Source organism: Osmia lignaria, chromosome 6 (assembly GCF_051020975.1).
Source record: "Osmia lignaria lignaria isolate PbOS001 chromosome 6, iyOsmLign1, whole genome shotgun sequence".
NCBI classification, from domain to species: Eukaryota; Metazoa; Arthropoda; class Insecta; order Hymenoptera; family Megachilidae; genus Osmia; species Osmia lignaria.
This window is the reverse complement of record NC_135037.1, coordinates 8714273-8738607: the sequence shown is the minus strand read 5'-3', so window position 1 is coordinate 8738607 and position 24335 is coordinate 8714273. Positions and strand designations below refer to the sequence as shown.

Sequence of the window (24335 nt, the reverse complement as noted above, 5' to 3'; positions counted from 1 at the left end):
CTACAGCTCTGAAAATTTTTCAGATAACATATGTTTTCAGAATTATTCGCATGCCAAATTTCTCGAAAAAAATTTTGAATTTTCCAAAAATTGAGTTTTTTTTATATTTTGCAATACTGACATCAGAATCATGATCAGCGACCCCAAAAGCTTTTAGATAACCTTTCAACTCAATAATTTGTTAGGAAGAAAAATGTGCTCCTCGAAGTGTATAGAAAATTGACAAATATTAGATAAGGCTTCCTTTTTTTATTTTCGGCATTTCTGACCCTCGTCGTAAATCTCTCCTTCCCTGGGCTCCCATCTTTCCCATTAAGCGCTCCCGAGAAGAATGACGATGCAGGGGAGGAGGCGCCCTATATATAGGTCTGTGGCGGACCACCAATTGCGTATACACGATTACGCGGGAAAATTTGAATTATCATTTACTTTGTTTTTGGTATACACTAAATTTTATAATATTGAATAATTAAAACTTATATTAGCTTGTTTCTAAATCACTTTCAAATCAAAATATGCAGTTTTTATGACGTGTAATTATCTTGGGACACCCTGTATGTAAGAATGGTGACTCATCGAGCACGTGCGCTGGTAGCCGTGAGATTTGTTCTTTCACTTCCTCTTATTCTCTGTCGTTTTCATCTGTCGGTGATAAGGTCGGATTAGCACGAGCTAAGCTCAGGTAATTCCTGGAAGAGAAACTTGCCACGAATTCAATAATTGCTGACGAACACGGGTCGTGAACAATTAACAAGTTTTTATTGTAATTTAACTGTTTTACAAATTTCTTGAAACCTTCTTAACATACCTATACGTCGGAATCTTATTTCTTGAAAGGAAATTTTAGTGAAGGCCTCTTCGTTTTTGCATAACTTTCCAAACGCCAATGTTACTATTTCTGTTTTCTTAATCCACACGAAATAATGTACATATAAATATCGGCTTATACCGTTCTGAAAAAACCTGAATCGTAAATTTACGGGAATATATTCTAAATTTATAAAGATCTCGTCCCAATTGCTGGCATAAAAAACGATATGACGTTAATGTTTCTTATATACTCGATGGATCCTCATGATTTTTTACGACTCAGATAAATTAAAATGCATCACATTGAGTGACAGTTCGAAGCACACTCGTCCCATTTACTAACAAGGCTCGACATAAGTAGGCCGTACGATCTGCTTCTTATAGTGATGCAGTTTATTAGTTCACAATATATTGCACTCTGTCTACAATAAAATATATTAAATTTAAAACCACGTCACGTAAATCAAGTTATATTTTACTTTTATCATCTCACTCAGTAGACATAAATATTGAGTCATTTTAGAAATTTTTTCATATTATTTCTATAAATTTTTTTTTGTAGATGCACAGTAAATTTAATTATTAAGAAGATTCTGAGAAACACGATACAAATTCATAATGCAATTCGTCTGAGGCATATGATAATGGAAAACTAGGTATGAGAAACTTCTATTATTCTCATAACAAACGGCAGATTCTTTCATTTGCTTTGAATAATTAAATGTATAATAAATAATGTTAACGGTGTATTTGCTCCAATTTCTTGTAAATGAGAAACATCATAAAATCATGATATTTTAATTTCTCTTTGGATGATTGTTTTAAATATAAAGAACCATAGTTTGTGTTAACGAAGGTTAATTAATGCACTTTATGAATTATTACAGTTAATTACTATTTTTACATTGTGGATGTCACCGATAATTTCCATGGCAGTCAATGGGTTAACATTGAAATTTACAATATTTAGAAAGATTTGAAGAATTTTACTTTATAAAATTCGTGAATCAGCTTCCCAATTATCAGTTTAATTCGTTTCGGTATAATGCATTTTCCGCGTCGCTTGGCTCAAACAAATTCCACTACGCTCCAATGGAATTGAACGTGTAATGCAACGTTACAAGCCATTTGCAGAACGTTTGTTCGGAAACAAACCTCGATCCTCTGAATTAACGAGGCTATGCGACCATCAAGCGTGGTATTTGTACACGGAAACCAGTAGGACTTCTTGCATTCTTCGTACAACGTGTTATTTCAGTAAATCACTGTGATATCGATACGCGTGCTCGCTGACCAAAGAAAAACATTTTCCATAGGGAAACGATCGCAGTACTAGCTCATTATCCGTTAGCCAACTGTTTATTAACTAGACTATTTTTCATTCTTTTTATGCTCCACGGTATAGAAATTTCTCGATAATAGATCATTTTATAAAAAACTAAATTTAAAAATGAATCTCTTAGTAAACAAATTATGTATGTTGTACGACTCTTCTGAAGCAATTTTCAATACGTAAATGAATTAATTACTTTTTAATTTAAGCCTAAGGTTTTATCATATCAAATAGTCCATTTTGAAACAGAAATTTTATGAACACTGATAATATAAAAGTATTACAAAATAGCACTTATGGCATAATAATCTAAGTTATAAAGCATTCAATAATTTTGCTAATATAAAAGGACTGATTACCACTTATTAGGAGTTTGACATAATTTGATAATGAAAAAAAAATTATGCAAATTAATTTGCCATAAGTGCTATGTTGTAATATGTACTTTTATATGTCATCGAATCACGTCAGTTTTCTCATTTATCGAAATTGGTCATTTAATAGAATACTGCATTTTCATGAAACATAAGAAAAACTGCATCACCTGAAGCAATAGAATTCCCACGATCCATAGAGTTGTCTATGGCCGTTCTATAATGTTCGTTCCCCTCGACTCTGTTCAATTATTTATTACAACTCTTCAGATCTACCTCTATCCACCGTGTAACCTCGAAATCGTGAATCGATCTACCAATAGCCCTGATCTTGTCCAGTGGAAACTAGTTTCGCAAGAACAGCAAAGGAGTTACGCCTTCGCGCTTCCGTAATGCCGATGCAGATTAGGCGTTAAACAGAGACTCCCGCGTGTTTGTTCAAGTAATCGAGTTATAAAACACGACACGTGTATGCAATATGCTAGCAGTAAGAAAAAAATTAGGAAGATGATCGCGTGATTCAGATTCGTTGCCAACGTTTCAAGTTTTTTTTTTTTCTCCTCGAAAATTGTGCAACATTTTTATTAATTATATTATTAAACCTTTCGTGATTAAATATATTTCTTTCTTTTAAAGTTCTTCTTAAGAGAGAGTTAACATTTAAATCAACTGATCTTATTTCTATCTTATTCGAGAAGTAAAACATTCCTTCCCCCTCCTTTTCTCTTTTTTTTTTTTAAGACAAAGATTAGTAAAGTGGAAAGTGTTCTGTGTGGTTTTTTTTTTAAACGTTTTGAGATAGAGCTCTAGTGGAATTAAAGAATATGATTTGTTAAATTAAAAGTAGGTTCAATGTTAAAAAGAATTCTTCAACTATCGTCATATTATCGAGATTCATTTGCCGTAACACTTTTCCCATCACTTCGAACGATTTTCTAAGAAACCGCATTTCTCTATCAAGGAATCATAGGAAATTGTAACATCCTTTCCATCAGTTGAAAGATTTTCTAAGAGAAATTACATATTTAGAGAAGAAGTCGTAAAATATAGTTTGATCGAAATAGGACAAATGATAACATGGTTTATATTCCATCGATGAAACTAAAATTTCATTAGAAAAGCTAAAAATAAAAATTGTGTTCTACTGTCACATTTCCTGTTCGCCGATCCTTGAGTCAGCATACTTTCTGATTATTTCATCGAGTTTTGTACGCATTTCCGGTCAGACGAGGTTCGAATTGTAATTACATTGACATTCCACGCGAAATCACTGAAGTATACTATTTAAAAAGTATATTTATATAGCAAAAAGATAGATTATGAAAACTTCTATAAAAATTTAATTTTTTAAATTAGACGTTCCTTTTGCAAAAAGTATGTAAATTAGCATAACGAAACACTTAAATATTTACAGTGCCTTATTAATCACGTTTAAATTCTTAAACTTTTCCAACAATTATCAGTGGTATTAAAAAAATGCAAAAAGCTGATAATTAGCAGATGCTAATTATCCAATGAATGATAATGCTTGGTGTTAATTTTTTATTTCATAATTTCTACTCATTTTTGTACAAGGTTTGTATTAGGAAAATTACCTTGCACTCTGAATTTTGAAAACAAAAAGAAGCGGTGTTTAATCACAATAATTAGGAGCAAGAATTTAGCAAAAAAATGCATCATTAACTTTGCTACTAGGCGTAAAGAATCATTATACAACAGTTTTACGAGGAGAAACGGAATGCAGCAACTGTAAGGTGCAGGAATTACGATGACCCGTCGAGATGAATTGCTAATTCATGGTTACTTTGACATACAGAAATAGACTTTTAACCAGATGAAAATGTCCACGGACTAAATACGTCAGAACGATGTCTGCGCCCTAAATTCGAGATCCAAATAAAGCAGCACAGCAACCAATTAAGTATAAATTAATTGCATCTTCCAACGAAACATATTATTTCAACCCTTCAATTACTTCAAGAAACATTGATTTCAATATTTGAAATATATGACTGATAAAAGTTAAATTTTCATGATTTTAGGAAATGAAGGAATAGCGAGAGTAAACCGCAGTGAAGACTTTTCTACTGTCTCTTTTGAGATCAATTTCTCGTCAAAGAATTGTGGTACAAATTTTTCCCATGGAAAGTATGTCAAACATGGATAGCTTTTCGTGTTGCTTTTGCATGTCTCATAAAATGAGAAAGTGCAAAACCGCGAGACGTCTAGGACGACGATGCACGATCCATCAATTTTCTCTACCCTTACAATAGTATACTTTACTTTCTGCCGTGAACAAATAAAATTTCAGATCACGGCAATAAAAATATTAATTTTTATAATTGTTAACCCTCGGTAGTCATTGCATCAATAAAAAATAATTATTGAAATTATTGCATATCGAAATAACAGACCAACATGGCAACCGAGGTGTTAATTAGTAGAATATTAAGTAACAATTAATTTTATTAACACCGGTAATATAATATTGCATAAAAAGATTTTCCATTGCTTACATCATTATATTTTTGCTGAATTTTGGAATTAAATGCAATTCATAAACTGCTGTTTTGTATTAATATTACAACAAGGCAAAGATGTAAATATATGGAAATTTATCCTTTTGAAACGAAGTTTCAAGTGCTCAGCAGAACTTTGTATAGTAATTGAAGAGCGTCATGTTAAATAACTGAACTTGTAAGCATTTCTAAGAGCGTTTAAACTCTACGTCGACTTATTAAAACACTTCTGAAATGCACAGAAAGCACCATTGTGATATAAACGCACGTGTGCAGAACGAAATTCAATTGTGAACTTGAGTTAGTACCTGTTAAGAATAGAGTTTCGATGCAAAGCTTATTCATTATTTTTATTTAAATACAAAATCATAATGACTTATACCGCGATTCATTTATATTTATTTCTTGTATAATGAATTTTTATGACGTCAAGAGGCACTGACATTGCAACTTATCGTTAATTACACATTAGACCTTCTAATTAACTTTATCGCTAATTAACTGTTGATAAAACCAAACTACAGTTTGATTCAGAAATTTTATTTTATACTGTTTGTAACCAAATCTATATGTAAAGTGTACTTAGGTGTTCCAACGAGCAAACTCAGCCGGCCCGTGTCCTGCGATTACGATTAAGGTGTCATTTAAAAGCTTACCTACCGTAAATTTGGCGAAAAATAGTAAAATTGCAATTTTTGGTCCGTGGTACTGTCCAGAGGCCAAAAAGGAGGCGTCAATAATTTTTTGTCGTGGGCAGCGCCCATGGGTACTACTAGTCATCTATAAAAGGATGTTCAATTCTTTTCTATCGAGTAACAAGCTATACTTGCCAAGAAATTTTTACCTTTTTGATCGGTTGGCAGGTTGCCATAAGCTGAATCTCTCTGCCAATAATAGCAAGTCTCTTTTTATGAGAGCATAAAAAAGTTATGGGTTTATCGTCCCCAAAGGCTTAATCAACTATGGAAGTGCAGAAGAATCGCCAAAATTGCCAAGTTCTGATGCAGCTGGGAATTCTTCTGCCAATAAATTACTGAAGCACCATTATCTTCAATTTCAACGATAAGAAAAGGAATCACGTTTGCATCCCGAGTTAAGTCTCAATTTAATCTTTGACAATCAAATGGAACTTCCAAGTTCCATTTCTGGAAAACCAATTTTCCATTCCATTAAATTTCCATAAATGATAAAGTAAGGAGTTAAGGAGGGAACAGATTGCAATTTCATGCAACAAATTGTTCGAAATTATCGAAAAATCAACCTAGCAGTATAATCAGGAATTCCACATGTTAGAGTTGCAAAATTAAACGAAACGAAAGTTGCGAATCGCGAGCCAGTAATTACTATACTGTAATAAAAGCGAACGAATGTAAGGCGGTGATTAGATAAAATAAGGTTGGCACACATTTTCTCCCGAGAGAAGCAACGAGAAAAGTAAAAGGTTAGATCGCATGAGTGCGTATTTAGAGATGGAATATAGGCTGACGCGTGTATGCAAGCTCGGCAAGGACAAAGGCTGAAAATGATGGAAAGCTAAGGCGTGTGTCCGGCTTGGTAACATTTTGTTTCGACGATACGTTCCATGCGAGTTTCACCAGTGAAATGCAAACCGCTCTGAAGCGGCCAACCACTGAAAGTGTCGGTGAAACTTCCTAACTTCCACTAATAAACACACTCGTGCGTATATTTACCATACGTCTACTGGGCGTTTTCGTCCACCAGTCAACCAGACGCGTAACCGAAGGGTTCGTCCGGAAGGATTTCCTGTTATACTATACGTTCCGCCTTTACGTTGAAACTTTCGATCTTGGATTCTGTTACTAAACCGCCAACTGAATTCGTGGTCATCGCTTTCTTCTTCTAATAAATTATTTATAAATAACCAGCGGAATTATTCAATGTTGCTTGGATCACTTAGATCTAGGATATTTGCAGATACTTGACCCTCCATTTGCAATGTTCTTTTTCACTAACGCGATCTTTTATTCTCGGATCTGATTTTATATTGTTCTAGACTTGAAAAAAATCTGAAGAAATTTTGAGATATTCATTAAAGTTTCTAATTTAACATTCAATAAACCTCCTTGCAATAAAAATAAAAACACGAAGGCAAGTTCTGAAAAGTGAAAATTTCGCCTGAAAGCCTTCTATAGAGTTATCCAAATTTAGTGTCACATCTTCAAATTGAAATTAAATTCAAATTGTATGGTTTCTTTATTTTAACACAAAGTCTACTGTATGACATAAATTATCGAAGACGATATTATTCAAATGTCCTTCTCGGCTTTTTTTACGAGCCTAATGCGTTTCACCCAATTTTTCATTATATTTTCACACAAGTGGAATTCAATTTCATCAATAGCGACTGTGATTTTGTTGCTCAGCTCGTCAATAGTCTTTGGATTATTGGCGTAAACTTCACTTTCCAAAAACCCCATAAAAAAAAATTTAATGGTGTTAAATCACCCGATCTTGGTGGCAATTGGTGTCTCCTCCTCGTGAAAAGATTGATATTATTTTTCATAATTAATGTCATAAAATAGACTTTGTATTAAAATAAAGTAACCATACAAAAATCAAATACTTTGCGTTTTATTTCAATTTGAAGATGTGACAATTAATTTGGATAACCCCATAGTATGCCGATGGAGGCTTAAAAAAATTAATTTTTTTTCATTTATTTACCTTCAATTTGCAACTCTGACCTTAGTGATACCTATATTAAAAATCAACATAAGACCATTCTGGAATACCAACATCCCCCGCGTATCTATTTATGTTCTCCAGCAGAGTTACTAAAAAGCACCTGTACAAACATCTGCATCAATTTACGTGGCTCTGTATCTAGAAGAATTTTATGGCAAACATCTTAAGTTTCAAATAGCTTATATTCCGTGGTTACAGGCTGGACACGAAGAGCGTGAAAAATGATCATTGTTTCGAACGTAAAGAACAATCAGATATTTGCACTTTGCGTGACGATAAAGTTGGAGAACAAACGTTTCGACGCTATGTTTACAAGTTATTTAAACCCTTTATCCTAAATGAAAAGTTAAATCGTAAATTATCATGCGACTTGAATATTCTTTATATAATACCTGATTTTATTTAATTTTGCTAAACTGGCAACTTTATGCAAATTTTATAATATTATACAAAAATCCTCGATACCAAATCCATCTATTTTTAATAATTTTAGTATTCTTTGAATTATCACAATTTAAGTTATTATAAAAAATAGATTTCTATGAAAATATTTTTGCAACAAAAAGGGATTCCACAGCACTACAATGTTGATGCAAAAATAATTTAACCCAATGATCTACTTTTTTTTCTAAATCATAATGAGTTAGTAGAATAGTACACATAGACTATGACCATCCAGAGATCATAAGGAAACAAACAGTGAAAGTTTCATGAAAATCGGTCCAGTAGTTTTTGAGATCATCAGGTACAAACAATCAAACTCACAAACTCTTTCTCTTTATATAACAGTATATTTAGATGAAAGAATGAAAGGATGTTCTAAATGATGATTTCGAGGATTTAATTATTAAATTAATTATAGAATACTTTAAACCCTTAAAAATCTGACTTCTTAAATTCCATTTAATATTACTTTTAATAAAAAAATACTTTGCTTAAAATGTAAGGAATTTAACGTTGTAATTTCTTTATACTGTTTTGTTTACAAAAAAGACATCAAAATTCATTTTATACAAAACAGATAGGTACAAATGGAAAGCAATTACAGATACGAATGCAAGTGAATGGTGTTCAGAACCTTTCTGAATTTGCACGTTTGATCAGAAATAACTATGATTCATTGCTAATCTTCGTTATTTATTCGATTCAATAAAATAGGTATGAAGAAAACCATAGAGAATGGAAGCATGGTATAAATCACCTACAACAATTATGAAAAGATACCTCTAGAGAAATATCGGAGAAGGTTGAATAGAAGGTGTTTGTAATTATCATTCCTCATAATTAAACTCTTCGGAACGTAACTAATTAGAACATTAATTAAAATCTCAATAAATCAACGCACCGAATGAACTTAACGCAAGAGAACATAATGCCTTTGTCTTTTAAAATAACGTGAAAAATATTTATTTTATTTATTGCATTGTGAAAAATAATGAAGAGAGATCAGGCCTATGTGAGTGATTGTCCTTTAAGTCGCCTTTTACGACGGGCAGGAATTACCCTGGGTCTATTCTTATACCCCCGCACCCAGAGGGGGTTTATTATGATTATTGTAATATTAAATTTGAATAACAATCACTGATGACTACTTAATTACCCTGAAAAGATAACGAAATGTATAATAAATTAACTAATGAAAATTAAAACTAATTTAAATTTATACAGATATTTCCATTCTCTAATTTCTATTTTAAGAATTTTAACTGTGGTTGAATTACAGTATTTGGAGTAATTTTTTATATAATTATTGTAATTTTCAGAAGATTTCCAAATATAAATAATATTAAAATTACCTCATTGCAACAGTCTTTCTAATCATTTTAAAATACATTCTAGCAACTCTACGTACCACTAAACAAAAAAATGGATAACGTATTTCCTTCGATTATTCAACTTCCCCTGGAATACAAGTTTTTTCCTACATAAAAATTCGTACCATAAGCAGGTTCCGTGTGAACGTATATTTACTTTCTAGGATCGAGTTGGACTACTTAATTAAGCGAAACATTGTCGTTAATCATCGTCAAGTAAAAGTATCGAAGGATTACATTTCAAAAACCATAACCTGAATACGTATAGGAATAGGGATTATGTAAAAGATCCATTAAAAACGAAAAAAAAAATTAAATTACCAGTGAGTAATCATCGTCGGTTGGATAATGAGGGATAAACAAAGGTCCATAACCGTGTAATACGCTTTCTAATACCATCGTTGGGACATGGACGAACACCTCCTACGTTTTCTTGCATACTAAAAGTAGGACACGTTCGACAAACGCTTTTAAGCTCTAGACACAAACACGTTTATTGCACCGTTTATAGGGAATACATATATTTTGTTAAGAGAAGCTTAGTCATAGATTCTTAGAAAATATTGCAGTAACTGGTTTAGAATTTTTTTCTTTAACCCCTTCGTTCCTAGTGCAACTATACGACTGTGTATTTTAAATTATCAAATGAAATATTGATAATACACTCTCTTTTTAATAAAATATAAAATAAATTTGAATTTCATCTGTTTAAAAGCATGCAAAACTAAAGATTATAGTTTTAAATTGAACATCGAAGGCGTTACAGCGTATGAGTAAAATAATTTCAATAAAATCAATACGTATTCCAATTTCCACGAAATCGGATCGATCGAATCGATCGAGCGAAAGTAAACTTGCGAAAGAAAAGCTGTGCAGTTGCAGCAACGTTCAACGTATCCCAATGGGAACGATAACCACGAAATTAACATAAATTAGAAAATCTGTTGTTCGCGTAATGTATGCGAGATGGGTTCCTCCTACTTGCCAAGTTCCAGCAAAAGACAATGCGCTATTAAGCGCGCGTCTTCATAACGAGTTGGGTATTACTAATTGCAACCATTCCTGTTTTCCAGCCGGCATATATAAAAGCATTTTAAGTAGAAATTGGACACACGCTTTCGTGTGAAAGTGCAAGAAAAACGCGTCAGTGAAAACATTTGATCTGCTATAATAATGAAACTTGAAATTAATATTGAAAACATATAACAAAATTAATATAAAGATATTATATTAAATAGAAAATTAAGGAAAATTGCATTTGCTTTTCCCAAGTAGGTTTTCCTCAGGGGAAAATGGCAATGCCCCCATAAAACTTAGCGCACCATTCTTAACGCCATCTTCTACCTACCCCATTTCTTAGGGTAGCCCACTTTGCTCGGTACATTTTTTGTGGCCCGCCACAAGACAGTGAGAAAAATCCGCCTTGAACCGAGATTTCCTTCCCATGCGCGACCCAAGATTCGTTTCGTATTTTTCACGTCAATACATTGATTTTTATGGTACAATTTATACCTTTCTGAAATGCAAAGTTAACTAATGAATGCAATCATTTTAAAAAGTACGGCCCTCCGCTAATCTCCGCTTCCACCCCTGGCATAGGTACATATAAGAAAAATCTAACACCTTCACGTAGTAGAATTGTTTGACTATTTATGATAACTCGTGCGGAAACGAAGCTAGATCTGTTTCCGTTCACCACTGAACAGTAGCTTCCGCTTGCAGTTCCTGATTGCACTATTCATACGTGCATACCATTCACTACGAATTAATTACAGATATGCATACCAGATGAACTCGCTATAAGTGCGGATACACGTGTACAGAAATAATCTACCTATTCAAATTTTTTTCGTTAATTTTGAAACGAAATATTATTTCCTATTATCCTTATTAGTCCTATTACACACATTAAAAGCATAAACTTTAACAATAAATAAAACGAAACATCTTAATGGAATGCACTTTTATTTATCAAAATTCAAAGTTTTATCAGGTAATATTAGTATATAGACGGCTCATCGTCTTGATAATTAATTGGCTTACGGATCACCGAATTCACACCCAACATATTATTATAAAATTGTGGCGAAGCATCTTGTCCTGTTCTTCGATTACGCATTTCCGGATGTTCGCGTTCAGAGACGCTGCTAATTTCGCTCCTAAGAATGGATAAAATTTACAATTTATTTATTTACTCGCCTCTAATTACTAACGGTTGATTCTATTTTTTAAATGTATTTCTTCCATTTCAGATTTTTAATTTTAGTTATTCAATTGATTCCTGAAATAGATGATCTGAAATCGCGTGATTAAGCCTTGTGTTAACGAAATCTACTCGTCTCATTATCGCGTATGATGTATCTTAAGGAAGTTTAATCGCGTGCTTCAAACTACGCTTTGAACGGTGCACGTGTGTTTGATTTATGATCGGTCGCTAGCTGAGAATAAAGGGCTACTGTGTTTCTAATTATGTCAAGTTTGCACAGGTTTAGAGTAATGGATAATTGACAGTTTGTTATCAAACATAAGAGAATTGACTATAATTCAACAGAGTAAATGAATTCACCTAATATAAATAAATTATGAGATTAATAATTAAATGACTTTTAATTCTATCCCTCTCTTTACCTCGCTATTAAATTAAACATAAATGGTGACTCATATCCAGTACACTTGTTTTATAAAAAAACATGCAAAAGAAAATAAATTTGCATAAATATTCGCAGTTTACTGATCATCATCTTATTAATGTTTCATTTAACTATTTCGCAAATTACCAACCAGATCACCTTACTTAATTAAACTTCCCATAAATTACGGTTTCGTCTAGAAAGATGGGAAAGACTTAGTTCGATCACGATTCGTCAGTACTCGTCCCGACCTGGTTGCAGTTAACAACATTCTTAACAAAGTTAATTACGAGGGTCTGAATCACGAGACAGCGGTTAGTTGCTCGTTCTTCCGTAATCGAAATTTTGCAAAGCTTATCGGCACGCCATGGCCGCGTGGTACACGTACAACCGTTCGGTATAACTGTAGCACACGATCGACCCAAACAACGAATCCATATTCCGTGCCAGGATGCACCTGCCTCCCTGACAAATCGCCCAAGTTATTCCACGGTGAACCGCGATTTTACCCTTTCATTAGAGTCGAAGAATCTGTAACGGAAAGTAGGTGGACGGAAAGAGAAGCAACCCGTCCATGTAACCGCAACTACCAGTCAGCTGTTTTTTTTTATTCTTTAGCGAGTGAAATTTATCAGTTGCTCGAATTTCTATTTGCATAACTTCTGGAGAAAGTACATCTATTAATGAACATTTTCATTTCAATGGTTATTGATTAAAAAAGAGATTGACATTTTTCAATTTTTATCGTTTTAAAAATATCGATATTTTCCAATTCTTATTATTTTGAAAAATATTGACATTTTCCAAATTTTATTATTTTAAAAATATTGACATTTCCCAAATTTTATTACTTTACAAATAATGTAGAATTTTCTATATTTCCTAGTCATTATTTATTAATGTGCTAAGAGGTTGCTTAAGACGTTGACTTTAATACCACCCACACTTAGGTGGGACCTGAATTGGACCAAAAAAATCAAACTACTATAAAAAATAAAATGTGCTATACATTTTCTTATGAAACTGTTAAATTAATTAAACCCAAACTAGTATGCGGTATTATATCTTAATTACCCTTTTTGAATTATCATTGTTGATTACGTTAATGAAGAACTACGAACTCACGTTCTGGTATTCTATAAATGTATAAATATCTGCCACTCATTGCGAACAAAGGGTGCTATAAATAACAGAAAAAAAAATTAATATTCCAATGTGCATTACCCAGTATATCAATGTACTTTCTCAAACGAAGTGATCGATAGGTGCAAACTTGGCGCATATTGTACACGCGTGTACGAAACGAATGAATCACGATCAGACGTAACCACTGCTCGGTAGAACGCAGCCTGTAATCAAATAAGATCTCCCATACGATCCAGTGAACAAGACTCATACTCGTGAAAGTCTGGCACCTCGCGTTACCAGCAGAACTCGTTGTTCAGTTACACTTCACCATCTGAACGCGATAAAACTTTGATAAAAATTGAATTTGTCCATACTGCCGAGTGAAACGAAAACGAGATGGAATGATTGGTCAGCGAACAACCGGAGCATGATTTTCATTAACACCTTGAATGACTAGGAATAATTAAAATAAAATTACCATTATATTAATAATGGTAATTGAAATTTGAAAATTAACCATTCCTATTCACTTTTAATAATTAGAATAAATCGACAAATTTTCATTTTTTACAGCGTCAGTTAAAGAAAAATGTAACGTATGAGAATTATTGTAAAAGAAGCTACCCACCGCGATAATATGCGAGAAAGTTCGAACGAGACGTTATTATTTGTTACGATTATTATTTCCTTCCTGCAGGTATTCAGAAAGGCTCATCGTAAGCATAGAATTGCTCGCCTTCTAAACAGCCATTAACTAATCCTTCCTCATTGCACTAGGAAGCTAGTTAATTATAGTTTTGTATTTTTATTGCACGCCATAGGGTCGATCCGATCGGTGAGAAGCGGCTAACAGTTTGCAAGATTGTAAATCACGAAACTCGAGCGAGAACAGGCGGATTCTGTGCAAATCGGTTGCCTCGACGGAATTAAATAAATGCCGTGTTTCCTTCCAGAAAATACCTGAACAAATCATTCCATCTAATACAAGGATGTGGATTTCCTTTACGATTATTCTGTGCGAGTAACCAGTTTCAATTCCTTCATTTTGGGAAATTAGAAATAATTAAAGTAATTAAAATAGATTAAAAGTCATGAAGGGATTAAACAAGCTAATCAATTTGTTATTTTTTATTTAAAAATTTTTTTGCAGACATTTAGAAAAATAGGTAATTATAGCAAAATTCAGTATTCATATCACAATATTTAATAAAAACATTTTTGAAAACTTTTGACAAATTCTGAATTAGGGTATGGCTGTTGTGTATGATATTTTTTAGAGATTATATCAAAGATCAAGTAGTAATTGTAAGTATGCCACCGTTATAACGTTCTAAATGTTCCACAGAGTTTGATGGCATTATGTTAATCGAGTTTACGAAAGCAGAACCGGAACTAACAATGAGTTAAAACTCGAATAGGGTCAGTTTATCCCACGGAACTGCACACAGTCACTTTAAGGAAATAAAGGAAGTGTCCAACGTCAGAATAATGAGCACTTCATCGCCTAAAAATGGTAAGTAACGCGTGTTTTACTTCGAATTATCTTGATACGAAAATCAAGCATTTCTCAGCTCAATTGTTACTGGAAACCAGAAGTGGATTACGTACACCAACCTCGTTAAAAGAAGACAATGAAGAAGCAAAGATGAACGATCAGAGCTAACCATAAAAGGGTTAAATGTAATACAATAAAGAAGAGCAGAATACAACAGCATTTTCTCTTAGCAAGTTATTTTATATATCTTGAAGAATCAAGAAGACCTGATTATTGATCGAAATTTTTTTCATTTTAAAGTTTAACGAAGTTTCAAGTTTTAATCTGGTATTAATAACTCCTTAAAGTTTTCAAACTTAAATTAATAATTAGACACTAATGAGTCTTCGAAATGGGTAAAAGATGTTTAAAATTAAAAAAAAAATTGCAACTTAAATAGATAAATTAACAGAACTGACCTAATAAATGATGAAAGATTACTTATCAAAGGAAGCATAAATCTAATCATTTTCTATCATTCTTCTTTGCATCAGAGGGAAACAACAATCGCTGGACGAGTTCATTCGACTCTGCTAATAAAGGTAAAGACGATGAACCGGTCAAAACTGTTTCCGGCGGAGTTACCGGGAGTGTCGCCGACGTTGAACGAATGTAAACCGGCCACAATAACGATACCGTTACCGATTTTTAACGCGGTTAGCACGCGAGTAGGTTTACCGAACGGAGCCACATCGATGCGCCGCAATCTTCTACCCTACCAGCCATACCACTGTGCGCAATTGTACATTCGATATCTTCGCGTAGGGCTGCGGCTTTAAAGTGTGCTGAGAACGCGCACGCGAAAACTGGAGCAAAACAAGAAAATACTGCACGTGCAACCTGTTACCGAGACTATTAGCTCCGGTAAGTTACTTGCAATTTTTACAGCTAACCATTTCGAAACAATTTTAAAAAATAAATATAATAACTGACTTACTGAAATAAACTTTGATTCAAATGAAATTTTTTAATAATTTGAAAAATTCATTGATATTATACAAAAAGCCTGCATCAAATGAAACCACATATAACGTATTTCAATCAAATTTAATCGCTTCAGCCACGTGTTTATCGTTTTCCTTTTGTCGATTATTATATTTGTATCGATCATTTGTGCATGCTGCACTATTTGCATACTGTCCACCTATCACAAAAAGTCACGTGAGAATAATGCAATTTAATTGGCCGCGCCCCACCTCAGCTCACGCGTACTTTCGATCGTGACGTATGATTGGTCGAAGTGATCGCATCTACTAATTAGGTTCGTGTAAAACTAGAGGGTCAACCGATGCGACCGAAGAAGTCCGACGAGACTTCTTGTCGTCGGTGGATACATAGTATGGAATGCAGTCAGTGACGATTCGGGTGCATTTTACAATACCTACGCGATGAAATCGACGACGCATTATGCGCGTGCTTGTGCAATGCAACTAATCATACACCACATTCGTTCTATAATACTTATGTACTGCAGCCAATGACACAGCGCATACGTTCCATAATATCTGTGCAATGCAATCGATGACGTACTGTTTGTGTTCTATAATATATGTGCATTACAATCGATAACACACTGCACGCGTTCTACACCGTCTACGTAATGCAATTAATAACGCACTGTATGCAACTGGTTAAAAAATTGATACTCGAAAAACTACTACAAAGTATAGGTTGTGCGAAAGTAAAATAATAAACGCGACTGTATGAAAAATCTGTAATCTACGTGTTACATAAATGGAAAAGTATGATATAGAAAGAAAGTTTCAGCTTCTAGTAATCGTCTTATAGTAAGGTCTTAGCCTCGAAGGGATAACCTTGTTCAACGGCCTCCGGGTTCATTCAAGACCAGCCTGTGAACTAATTAACTATCGTACATCGTTTCGATGCATCCTATGCACTATTGTATACGTTCGATGCACTCGTCTTATGACTCAGTATTTAACACAGCAAGAAGTAAAAGCAATATATTTATAAACTATTGAAAAAAGAATTCATATACACATTCCGTTAAATAAATAAATAGATGAATAAAAATATTGCACAGGTCTAAATAGACCCGGAGCAATTCTACCAATGAGACCGTCAAACAAATAGTGATTGAAGGATTAAAGAAATGAACGGTGCAGAATAACGATTTAAATCGCCGTGTAATTTCCAAGTACACAAATCGCTTACCCGATTGTACTTGATCTACTAAATCCGCTTTCACCGTTCACGGTATCCTGAAGGTAGTGCTCGTGACGATCTTCGCTTTGAATGTAGACTAAAGGGATTGTTCGAGGCTCTTGATCTCTAAGCCTTTCCGTTGGTGTTCTAAAGAGTACAATTATTGGTAGTCTTTCTTAGTCGAAACCCTTTTCCTTTTGATTGCCTCTTCGAACATCTGAAGAATGCTTGTAAAATCGAACTACTTTCTCTCATAAGGAAACAAACAACGATCAACCCTGTTCAACCCTTGTTTCAGCAAACTAATTTCTCAAACAATTATTTATATCGTTTTGAATTTTTTTTTTTTTTTTTTATGTAAAAAATATTAGGATATAACAATAAAAAAAAAAATCGGTAATTCGTCAGATAGGAGTAAGATCGTAATTGAATTTACCCTAATGGGATGGCTAATGCTTCCCTGAATTCCAGAATATTTCTTGCTACAGAGTTTTCACGATTCAGTACCCCGACAAATATCCTGTCTGTGGTCATAGCTTCGCTGGTATTCACGGAAATGGAAATCATTCGAATGGGTTCGGTTTCGACTAACGTGGTGGCTGTCGAGCTCATGGTTTGATTTCCCGTCTGATATTCGCCTGCAAGGAAGCCCGACTAAATTTCGTGACGCACGAATCGATGAATATTACATTACTGGACTTCCAGTGTCGTGTAAGAGAAAAAAATGGTAACGCAACGAAACAAAAATTCCCTGACATATGATATGTCTATCTCGTGACGAATGTTTCATTGAATTTTTATCACCGCATCAGGCTAATTAAATTAATTAAAAATTAATGTTTATATCACGCGTGGGTACGAGTTGTAAAAATACATAGCAATCTAATTAATATCTTTGCATTATGTAACCATCTGTGTGATCTAAGAAGAAAGAATCTGTTTAGTTATTGTAATAATTCAATTGAATGAATACTTCAAACGTTGCTAGATTCCTATTAAGTAAAGAGAAAATTATGCTTATTTTATTTGAAAGTAATTGCAATAAATTGAATTGTATCTAGCTTTAAACAAGAGGAGTATTAATGTAATATTTTTTAATTAATTTCTGATAATTCATAGTAAACGCAAACAGTGTATTTTCATATTTTCTAATATATAATAATTTAATTAATAATTAACAATATATCTCTCAATAATGACAAGAACTATTCCTATGATCTAGGAATAAAAAAAGATATATAAAATCGTTAAGATAAATCCTGAATCGAAGAAAAAGTAAAAAATGTAATTTCTTTAACAAACTAAAAAAGAATCTAGATAGAAGGTGGATAACAATGTACGGGTAAACTATGAATTATTATACAAAAGTACATATTTCGATAGGAGAATCAATGAGCCCGCATAAGTCAATCTGCCTGACCGTACCCCCATAATCAATCAAATTGAAAGTACTACTTGTATTCGCGATGGAGGTTGAAGGTCCTTCGGATTCGAGTGCCGAGAAATAATTCGAAGAGTCATCATGGGTGTCGTGCCATATCGTTTCGACCACACGGGTCTCTGGCCAGCTAACCGAATCCCTGTCTTCCGTAATACTCTGTTCATTGATCGTGGACACTGACGAATGAACAGTATTATGTGAATAATGGTAAACATGAACATTATTGGCATTGCATTTTGAATCGTTCAATTTTGGAATAATTGACACATTCGCTGGCACAATGCAAATGGTCGCGTGCAGTAAAATGCGTTATAATTGTAATTACTCATTTCTCACTTTAATTATTCGATAATATTAAATTCGTGATGTCACCAGTGACCAATGTGGCAGCGAGCGTGTTATCATTCATTGACATTAGTGTATTTGATAGTAAAATATTAGGAAACAACAAAGTTTCTTTTCCATTATTTGCATCTTTCTTTTTGCTAGAAGGAAAGTACATTTACGTTCGTTAGGGTGATCCTCAGTCGCCTATTCGGCTAAGGGGCCCAGCCAGTGTAGGACTCATACCACCCCTCTGAGGAATGGTATTCTACCCACTAAAACCCCTCCCCCGCGTGAGCCGCCGATACCCTTTCACCACTTCAGGTATCCCAGGAATACCGGAATGTATTGGAAACCTAAATTTTGTAATATTAACGGGGATTTCCCCAATTTTCACACGGTGTTAAAGAGTGCCATATTTTACAGGGGTTTTCCCAATTTTCGAACCGTCTTATAAAAATACCTTCTTATGGGATAACGTATACAGTTATTGACCCCTATGTAATGATTAACCTTTTTCTTAAAAAAGTAGAAAATATAATATAATGCATTTCTTATATAAATACCTGTAATTCTATTCGAAACAAAAAGTATTCGAGTTACGAAAGATAATTAAAATTTAGACAATTAAATTAATATGAAATAGAAAATTTAATTAAAATTATGACTCTCTGCATGGTCCGCCGTCTTGGGTCTCTCTCCATGGTCCGCCAATCATTGTACAGGAGTCGATAACTGTATATGTTATCCTATGAGAATTTCCCCAATTTTTAAATCGTATTGTAAGAAATGCCGTGTTATATGGAGAATGACTTCTTAGTATTATTCATAAACTAAGGAATAATTAGATCTTTGAAAGATCAGGTTCTCTAATAATAGTGTATTTAATATTAGAATATTATCGGGTATCAACGCTATTATTAATAGCACTAAAATATATTATCAGTCATTACTCTTCATGATATTGTTGACCTACTAATGTGAAGCATGATGTATTTAGTCGAAAGTATGTACGATACCGAGTCACTAGCAGGAAATAAGTTTTTAAAATAAATGTATTATATACAAATAAACATTTACCACTTGAACTTTCTAGCTCGGTACGATTTAAACTATTCTCCACGACTCCGGTCACTTCTGAAGAACCAGCAGTCGCTGTTTCATCGATTTTGAGTCTCCCTCCGTTTTTCGATCCCAAACGTTTCAGGTAACGACCAATATTAGGTAGCTTCGATCTGATCTGTTCGTTATGATCGCTAAACAAGGTTTCGTTCAAAAAAACAAGGCAAAATGTCTAGTCACGTGTAAGATTTAAATTAAATAAACAAATATATCTGCTAATCTCTTTAATTCTTTATTTTAATATTTGATATAATACTAAACGATGAAAATATCTTATACGAATAATAACTTGCATCTAACACAAACGAAATGAAATTATATAGCAAAAAAAATTATTGCAGTTTGTAATGAATCTCTCCCTTTTGATTTTCTATTTCACAAACGTCAAACAAAACCTAAGGTCTCACCTTCCTGGTTATATTACTCGCGACGGACGATCTCGAATTCTTAATGTCTCTATTAGCGGAACCTTGCGTACCTAATTCCTCCGCGTCGTTCGACGCAGAAGCCTCACTTCCGGATACGATTCTCGACGAGGACTCGCCACTCATAGCGAAAGTCAAATAATCGACAAGAAGGCAGGCAGAAAATAGGCGGAGGCCTTTGGGTTACTTGTCAATTTACGCGGACAAATCGACGTAACCTATCAGCTTTTTATCGACCGTCGATTTTTCACCGACCACTACTTTCATTGTTTTCCTTCACTCACGTTCGGTTTCAATATCTCTAACATAACCAATTCAACGCGTGTAAATGTTAGACGCACTCGGTACACGTTGAAAGGTGAGCAACGGCGAAAACATGCGTGATAAATCGTGTTATTTGCATCAAACGTGAAGGACGCATTTTGTTGTTTCCATTCAAGTTTCGTGTAATTATACTTTTTGAAAATTACACCTATACATATATATATTTAATATTTATATTTATATTTACACATATTTATATTTAAATAAAAAACACTCATTGGAGTATTATTATAATAAACAATGCACTTTTGCAATTACAAACATTTGTAACTGCAAAATATTATTTTATGACCGACAGAAAAATGCCCTGAAGAATGAATTGACAATTTGGAGTTCTTGTGTAGAAGGTATGACGATACAGGAAACAATAATCATCAGATATGATTACAACGCACTGTTTTTCACACGAAAATTGACAAGCAATGATTCACTTACCTGATAAGTGTAAGATGTACAAGGAACGTAAAATTCTCTGCTCATAATAATCGAAGCTCGGGGCGGTTGTAAAATCCAGCTGACGGATCTTGGGCAAGTGTCAAAATACCGGTGGCGCCATCTTGAACTCGTCTAGAGTCGAGGTCGTCAAGCTGTCACGAGGAAAAATGCTCGTTTTCTCGGTAGTACAAGTGCCATCCTTGAGTTTCCCGACACAAAGATCGAATAACGCGTGTTCCACGAACGCTGCGCACCTCGTTCAAACTCCGAAACGTCACGAGGAACGTGAACACACTTCCGTTGTCAAATCACAGTACGAGTCACCAACACACAACACACTTTTCACGCTGCTATTACGACAAACGCGCTCCGTCGAGAATATCACGTAGCTCTTTAATGGACGGTATCGTTACAAATGCGAGAAAAGTCAAGTAGCAAGCGGTCGTGCACTGTTCATAACTTCTCACGGTATACTAATCACGACTAAATTTAATGGCATTATACCACCTTGCTACGCCATTTTCGGTACGCAGGGTTTAACCGAACTACCACACAATAGAACAACCGTCCGCGTACACAGGCAAATGCCGACTGCCGCCAATCACGAACTCCGGACGAATAATAATCATGGCGGCGCTGTGTTTGGTGCCACTGACGCCAAAATACGACCCGGTGTCGTTTATTCAAACTACGTATAACACATCTCTTGATAATAGAGCAATTTAAAAAAATACTTTATTACATTTGCAAATTATAAACGATATAAGTTGTACTGAATTCAATCTTTCTATAATCTAAACAATATGATATACTTATACCTATTAATGTTTAATAAAGATTAGTTTTACTTTGATAATTATTTAGCATATAGTGTGTAAAATTACTGAGCTTATTTTTGAACAATCTACATTTACAGAGAACTTAAAAACTAATTATATAATTACGTATGGATCTGTTCACCTTGTAATGTAGTTTCTAAAATAGTCATTCTGAATCGTAGAGTGCGCAACAAAACAACGTACTGTTTTGAACAACGTCGGTATTTCAGATCGTGAGACACCAATTCCCAACGATCGGTTTTAACTTAGCTATGATATTATTATTTAACTTGTATTGTGTCCGTAGAACGCTCCACATTACGACAATGAAAATAACAAATTGAATATTTTACCAAAGTCATATTTTTGTCTTACTAGTTCCCCACATCCCATTAGATGGTACCACCAGTACTATTTTCAGAGTAACATTCTGATGTAACATCATAAAACTTGTATATTATATTCAATTTATCAAAATACAATACTTTACAATATCAAAAGTGTTTTCTTTTGGTATTCAATATGTTAAGAAGTTACAGTATTTTTATATCTCAGAACTAAATGCCCGAATGGTATATCTCAATAGCTGAATCTCGTCCTCTTTTGAAGACCAAACTTAATAAAGAAATATTCCTTTCTAAGAAACCGGGTTATTCTAATATTATTATTAGCGCGTTATTTAGAAGTTGCCGGTATCTTTTTGCATTCAACAGTAGTGCAACAACATCCTCTGGTCCCTTTTTTAATCGACGTACGGGGTGGGTATTTCGAAGATGGATGTTTCCTTGTTGGCGCCTCGATGATGATATTTCGTGGTACCAAAATGTCATCCCATGGAATTTCAACGTCATCGGTGACACAAGCTTCCTCTCGTAGTGGTTGTATGTCTATTGGTTTTTCAAGTACAAGATCATCCCATGGAATTTCTAACGTAGAATCGCAGCTTGCAGGATCACTCTGTTTCGTAGGTACTGTTTCCATGATGATCAAATCCTTCCATGGAAGAGGCATGGTACTTTCAGATTCCTTTTTCGATGGTTCTTTTTCAGCATCCTGATCACCTTCCTCTGTATGACCTAACGGTGCCATTGAAGATTGTTGACGAATTTTCATGCCAGCCGATGGTAACGCGATATCCTTCCACGGCAATTCAATCTTTGAATCGCACAATATGGACGCATCTGAAAATTCCTTTCGTAAATCTTTCAGATATGGCTCGTGGTACATATCTTCCTCTGGATTGTATACAAATGTTTGTCTCTTCTTTTTGCATTGTTCGTTCTGTTTTGATGGTCTATGCAATTTTTTATGAATACAATAACATCCTGTTATCTTCCTTTTACTTTCAGCCATGATATATATTGTAGGTCAACTTGAGTTACAATACAATACTTTTCAATTTTCTGTCTCGTCTAACCTCTATCATTCGAATCAGTGTGGTTTGTTTTGTTCTACTATCTAGAACGTACTTTGTATACGCATAATTTGAACAATGTTTCGTGGAAGCTGATCAATGTAATAAGTAATACAAATATCTATCGAGTTATAAACTCATGATGGAACTTCTTAAATGTTCTTCAATTTTAAATAAAATTTTACGAAATGACATCATCGCGCCGAAGTAATTTTTATTGGATGCTGCTTTTAGAAACAAAAATGATGTAGTAAGACAACTTCATGAAATGGGACTTTGGAGATTTGCAAAATAAAGAAAAAGTAAAGTACCAATAAACATAAGAGAAAAATTAGTATTATTAGAGATATAAATAATTTTTCTTGTTGCAAGTCATTTATTCACTTCTTGTGCTCTTCGGCGAACGGAATCATTATCTCTTCTCTTCCTATTTATACACACGCATCTTAAAACAGGATTACTATTACATTTCACTAGACAATTGTTATACTTATCCTCGCAATCTGTGAACAGCTGTAGAGAATTATCAGTTTCTACAGTATGATAAGAATAATATTGTATTAGTCTGATCAGGAAATGCTACTGTCACAGGAAGATATGTAGGTATGTGGAAAAATATTCTTATCAGAATATAATGCCTCGTACATTGTTTAAAAAACTTCGTCATCATCTTTACGAATGTGATTCATTTGAAACACAATATCGGGATTCCGGAAGACCTAAGTCTATTTTTATTCCTTCCCACAAAGGAGGTCCGCGTTTTGAGGGTAGTTCATATTCAACGAGTGTAGACCCTCACTTCACCAAACGAGTTTTCATGATGGCTTTTCGTAAAGCATCAAATTCATACTTAATCTTGCATATTTTATTCACCAACGAAGCTGTACGATATAGCTTCTGAAATTTTGAAAACCCTTATTTAATTAATTATAAAAATCGTCATCATTGGTTTTCCTTGAACGTATTGATAGGCATCAGTTTTTAAAAATTATTATTTTACCAAATCGACTATAAAAAC

General features: G+C 33.9%; 3 protein-coding genes and 1 long non-coding RNA gene across 9 annotated transcripts in view; 1 reads left to right on the top strand and 3 right to left on the bottom strand.

The window, feature by feature from the left end:
• jvl (javelin-like) overlaps window positions 1-21787 on the bottom strand; it is a 68890-nt gene extending 47103 nt beyond the window's left edge. For 2 of the 5 annotated variants that reach the window (XM_034331906.2, XM_034331905.2), the window contains exon 1: window positions 21086-21786. Coding sequence is in view for 1 of the 5 variants with exons in the window: in XM_034331905.2 (XP_034187796.1) it covers window positions 21086-21130 (45 nt within the window). In the remaining 4 variants the exon portion in view is untranslated. Of the gene's footprint in view, window positions 1-6727; window positions 7582-21085 lie in introns of those variants that run through there. The other 3 variants (XM_034331904.2, XM_076688560.1, XM_076688559.1) reach the window with 3 other exon arrangements.
• Window positions 2823-4696, top strand: LOC117607790 (uncharacterized). Its single transcript, XR_004582240.2, has 3 exons — window positions 2823-2959; window positions 4213-4438; window positions 4560-4696. It is a non-coding gene; the product is annotated as an uncharacterized LOC117607790 (long non-coding RNA).
• LOC117607789 (uncharacterized) lies at window positions 10868-20882 on the bottom strand. Of its 2 annotated transcripts, none has more exons than XM_034331914.2 (6): window positions 20309-20882; window positions 19860-20019; window positions 18467-18631; window positions 17451-17652; window positions 17024-17161; window positions 10868-11715 (listed from the first exon to the last, which is right to left on the bottom strand). In XM_034331914.2, exons 1-6 carry the CDS (start codon window positions 20450-20452, stop codon window positions 11556-11558), a joined length of 969 nt encoding a protein of 322 aa, XP_034187805.2. In that variant the 5' UTR covers window positions 20453-20882; the 3' UTR covers window positions 10868-11555. The 2 variants fall into 2 exon arrangements, with proteins under 2 accessions (XP_034187805.2, XP_034187806.2); XM_034331915.2 differs by having other exon boundaries at window positions 18470-18631; window positions 20309-20862.
• Window positions 21788-22077: 290 nt separating the features above from the next.
• Window positions 22078-23529, bottom strand: LOC117607679 (uncharacterized). The gene has a single exon (XM_034331640.2). It carries the CDS (start codon window positions 23254-23256, stop codon window positions 22579-22581), a length of 678 nt encoding a protein of 225 aa, XP_034187531.1. The 5' UTR covers window positions 23257-23529; the 3' UTR covers window positions 22078-22578.
• Between the last annotated feature and the right edge of the window lie 806 nt (window positions 23530-24335).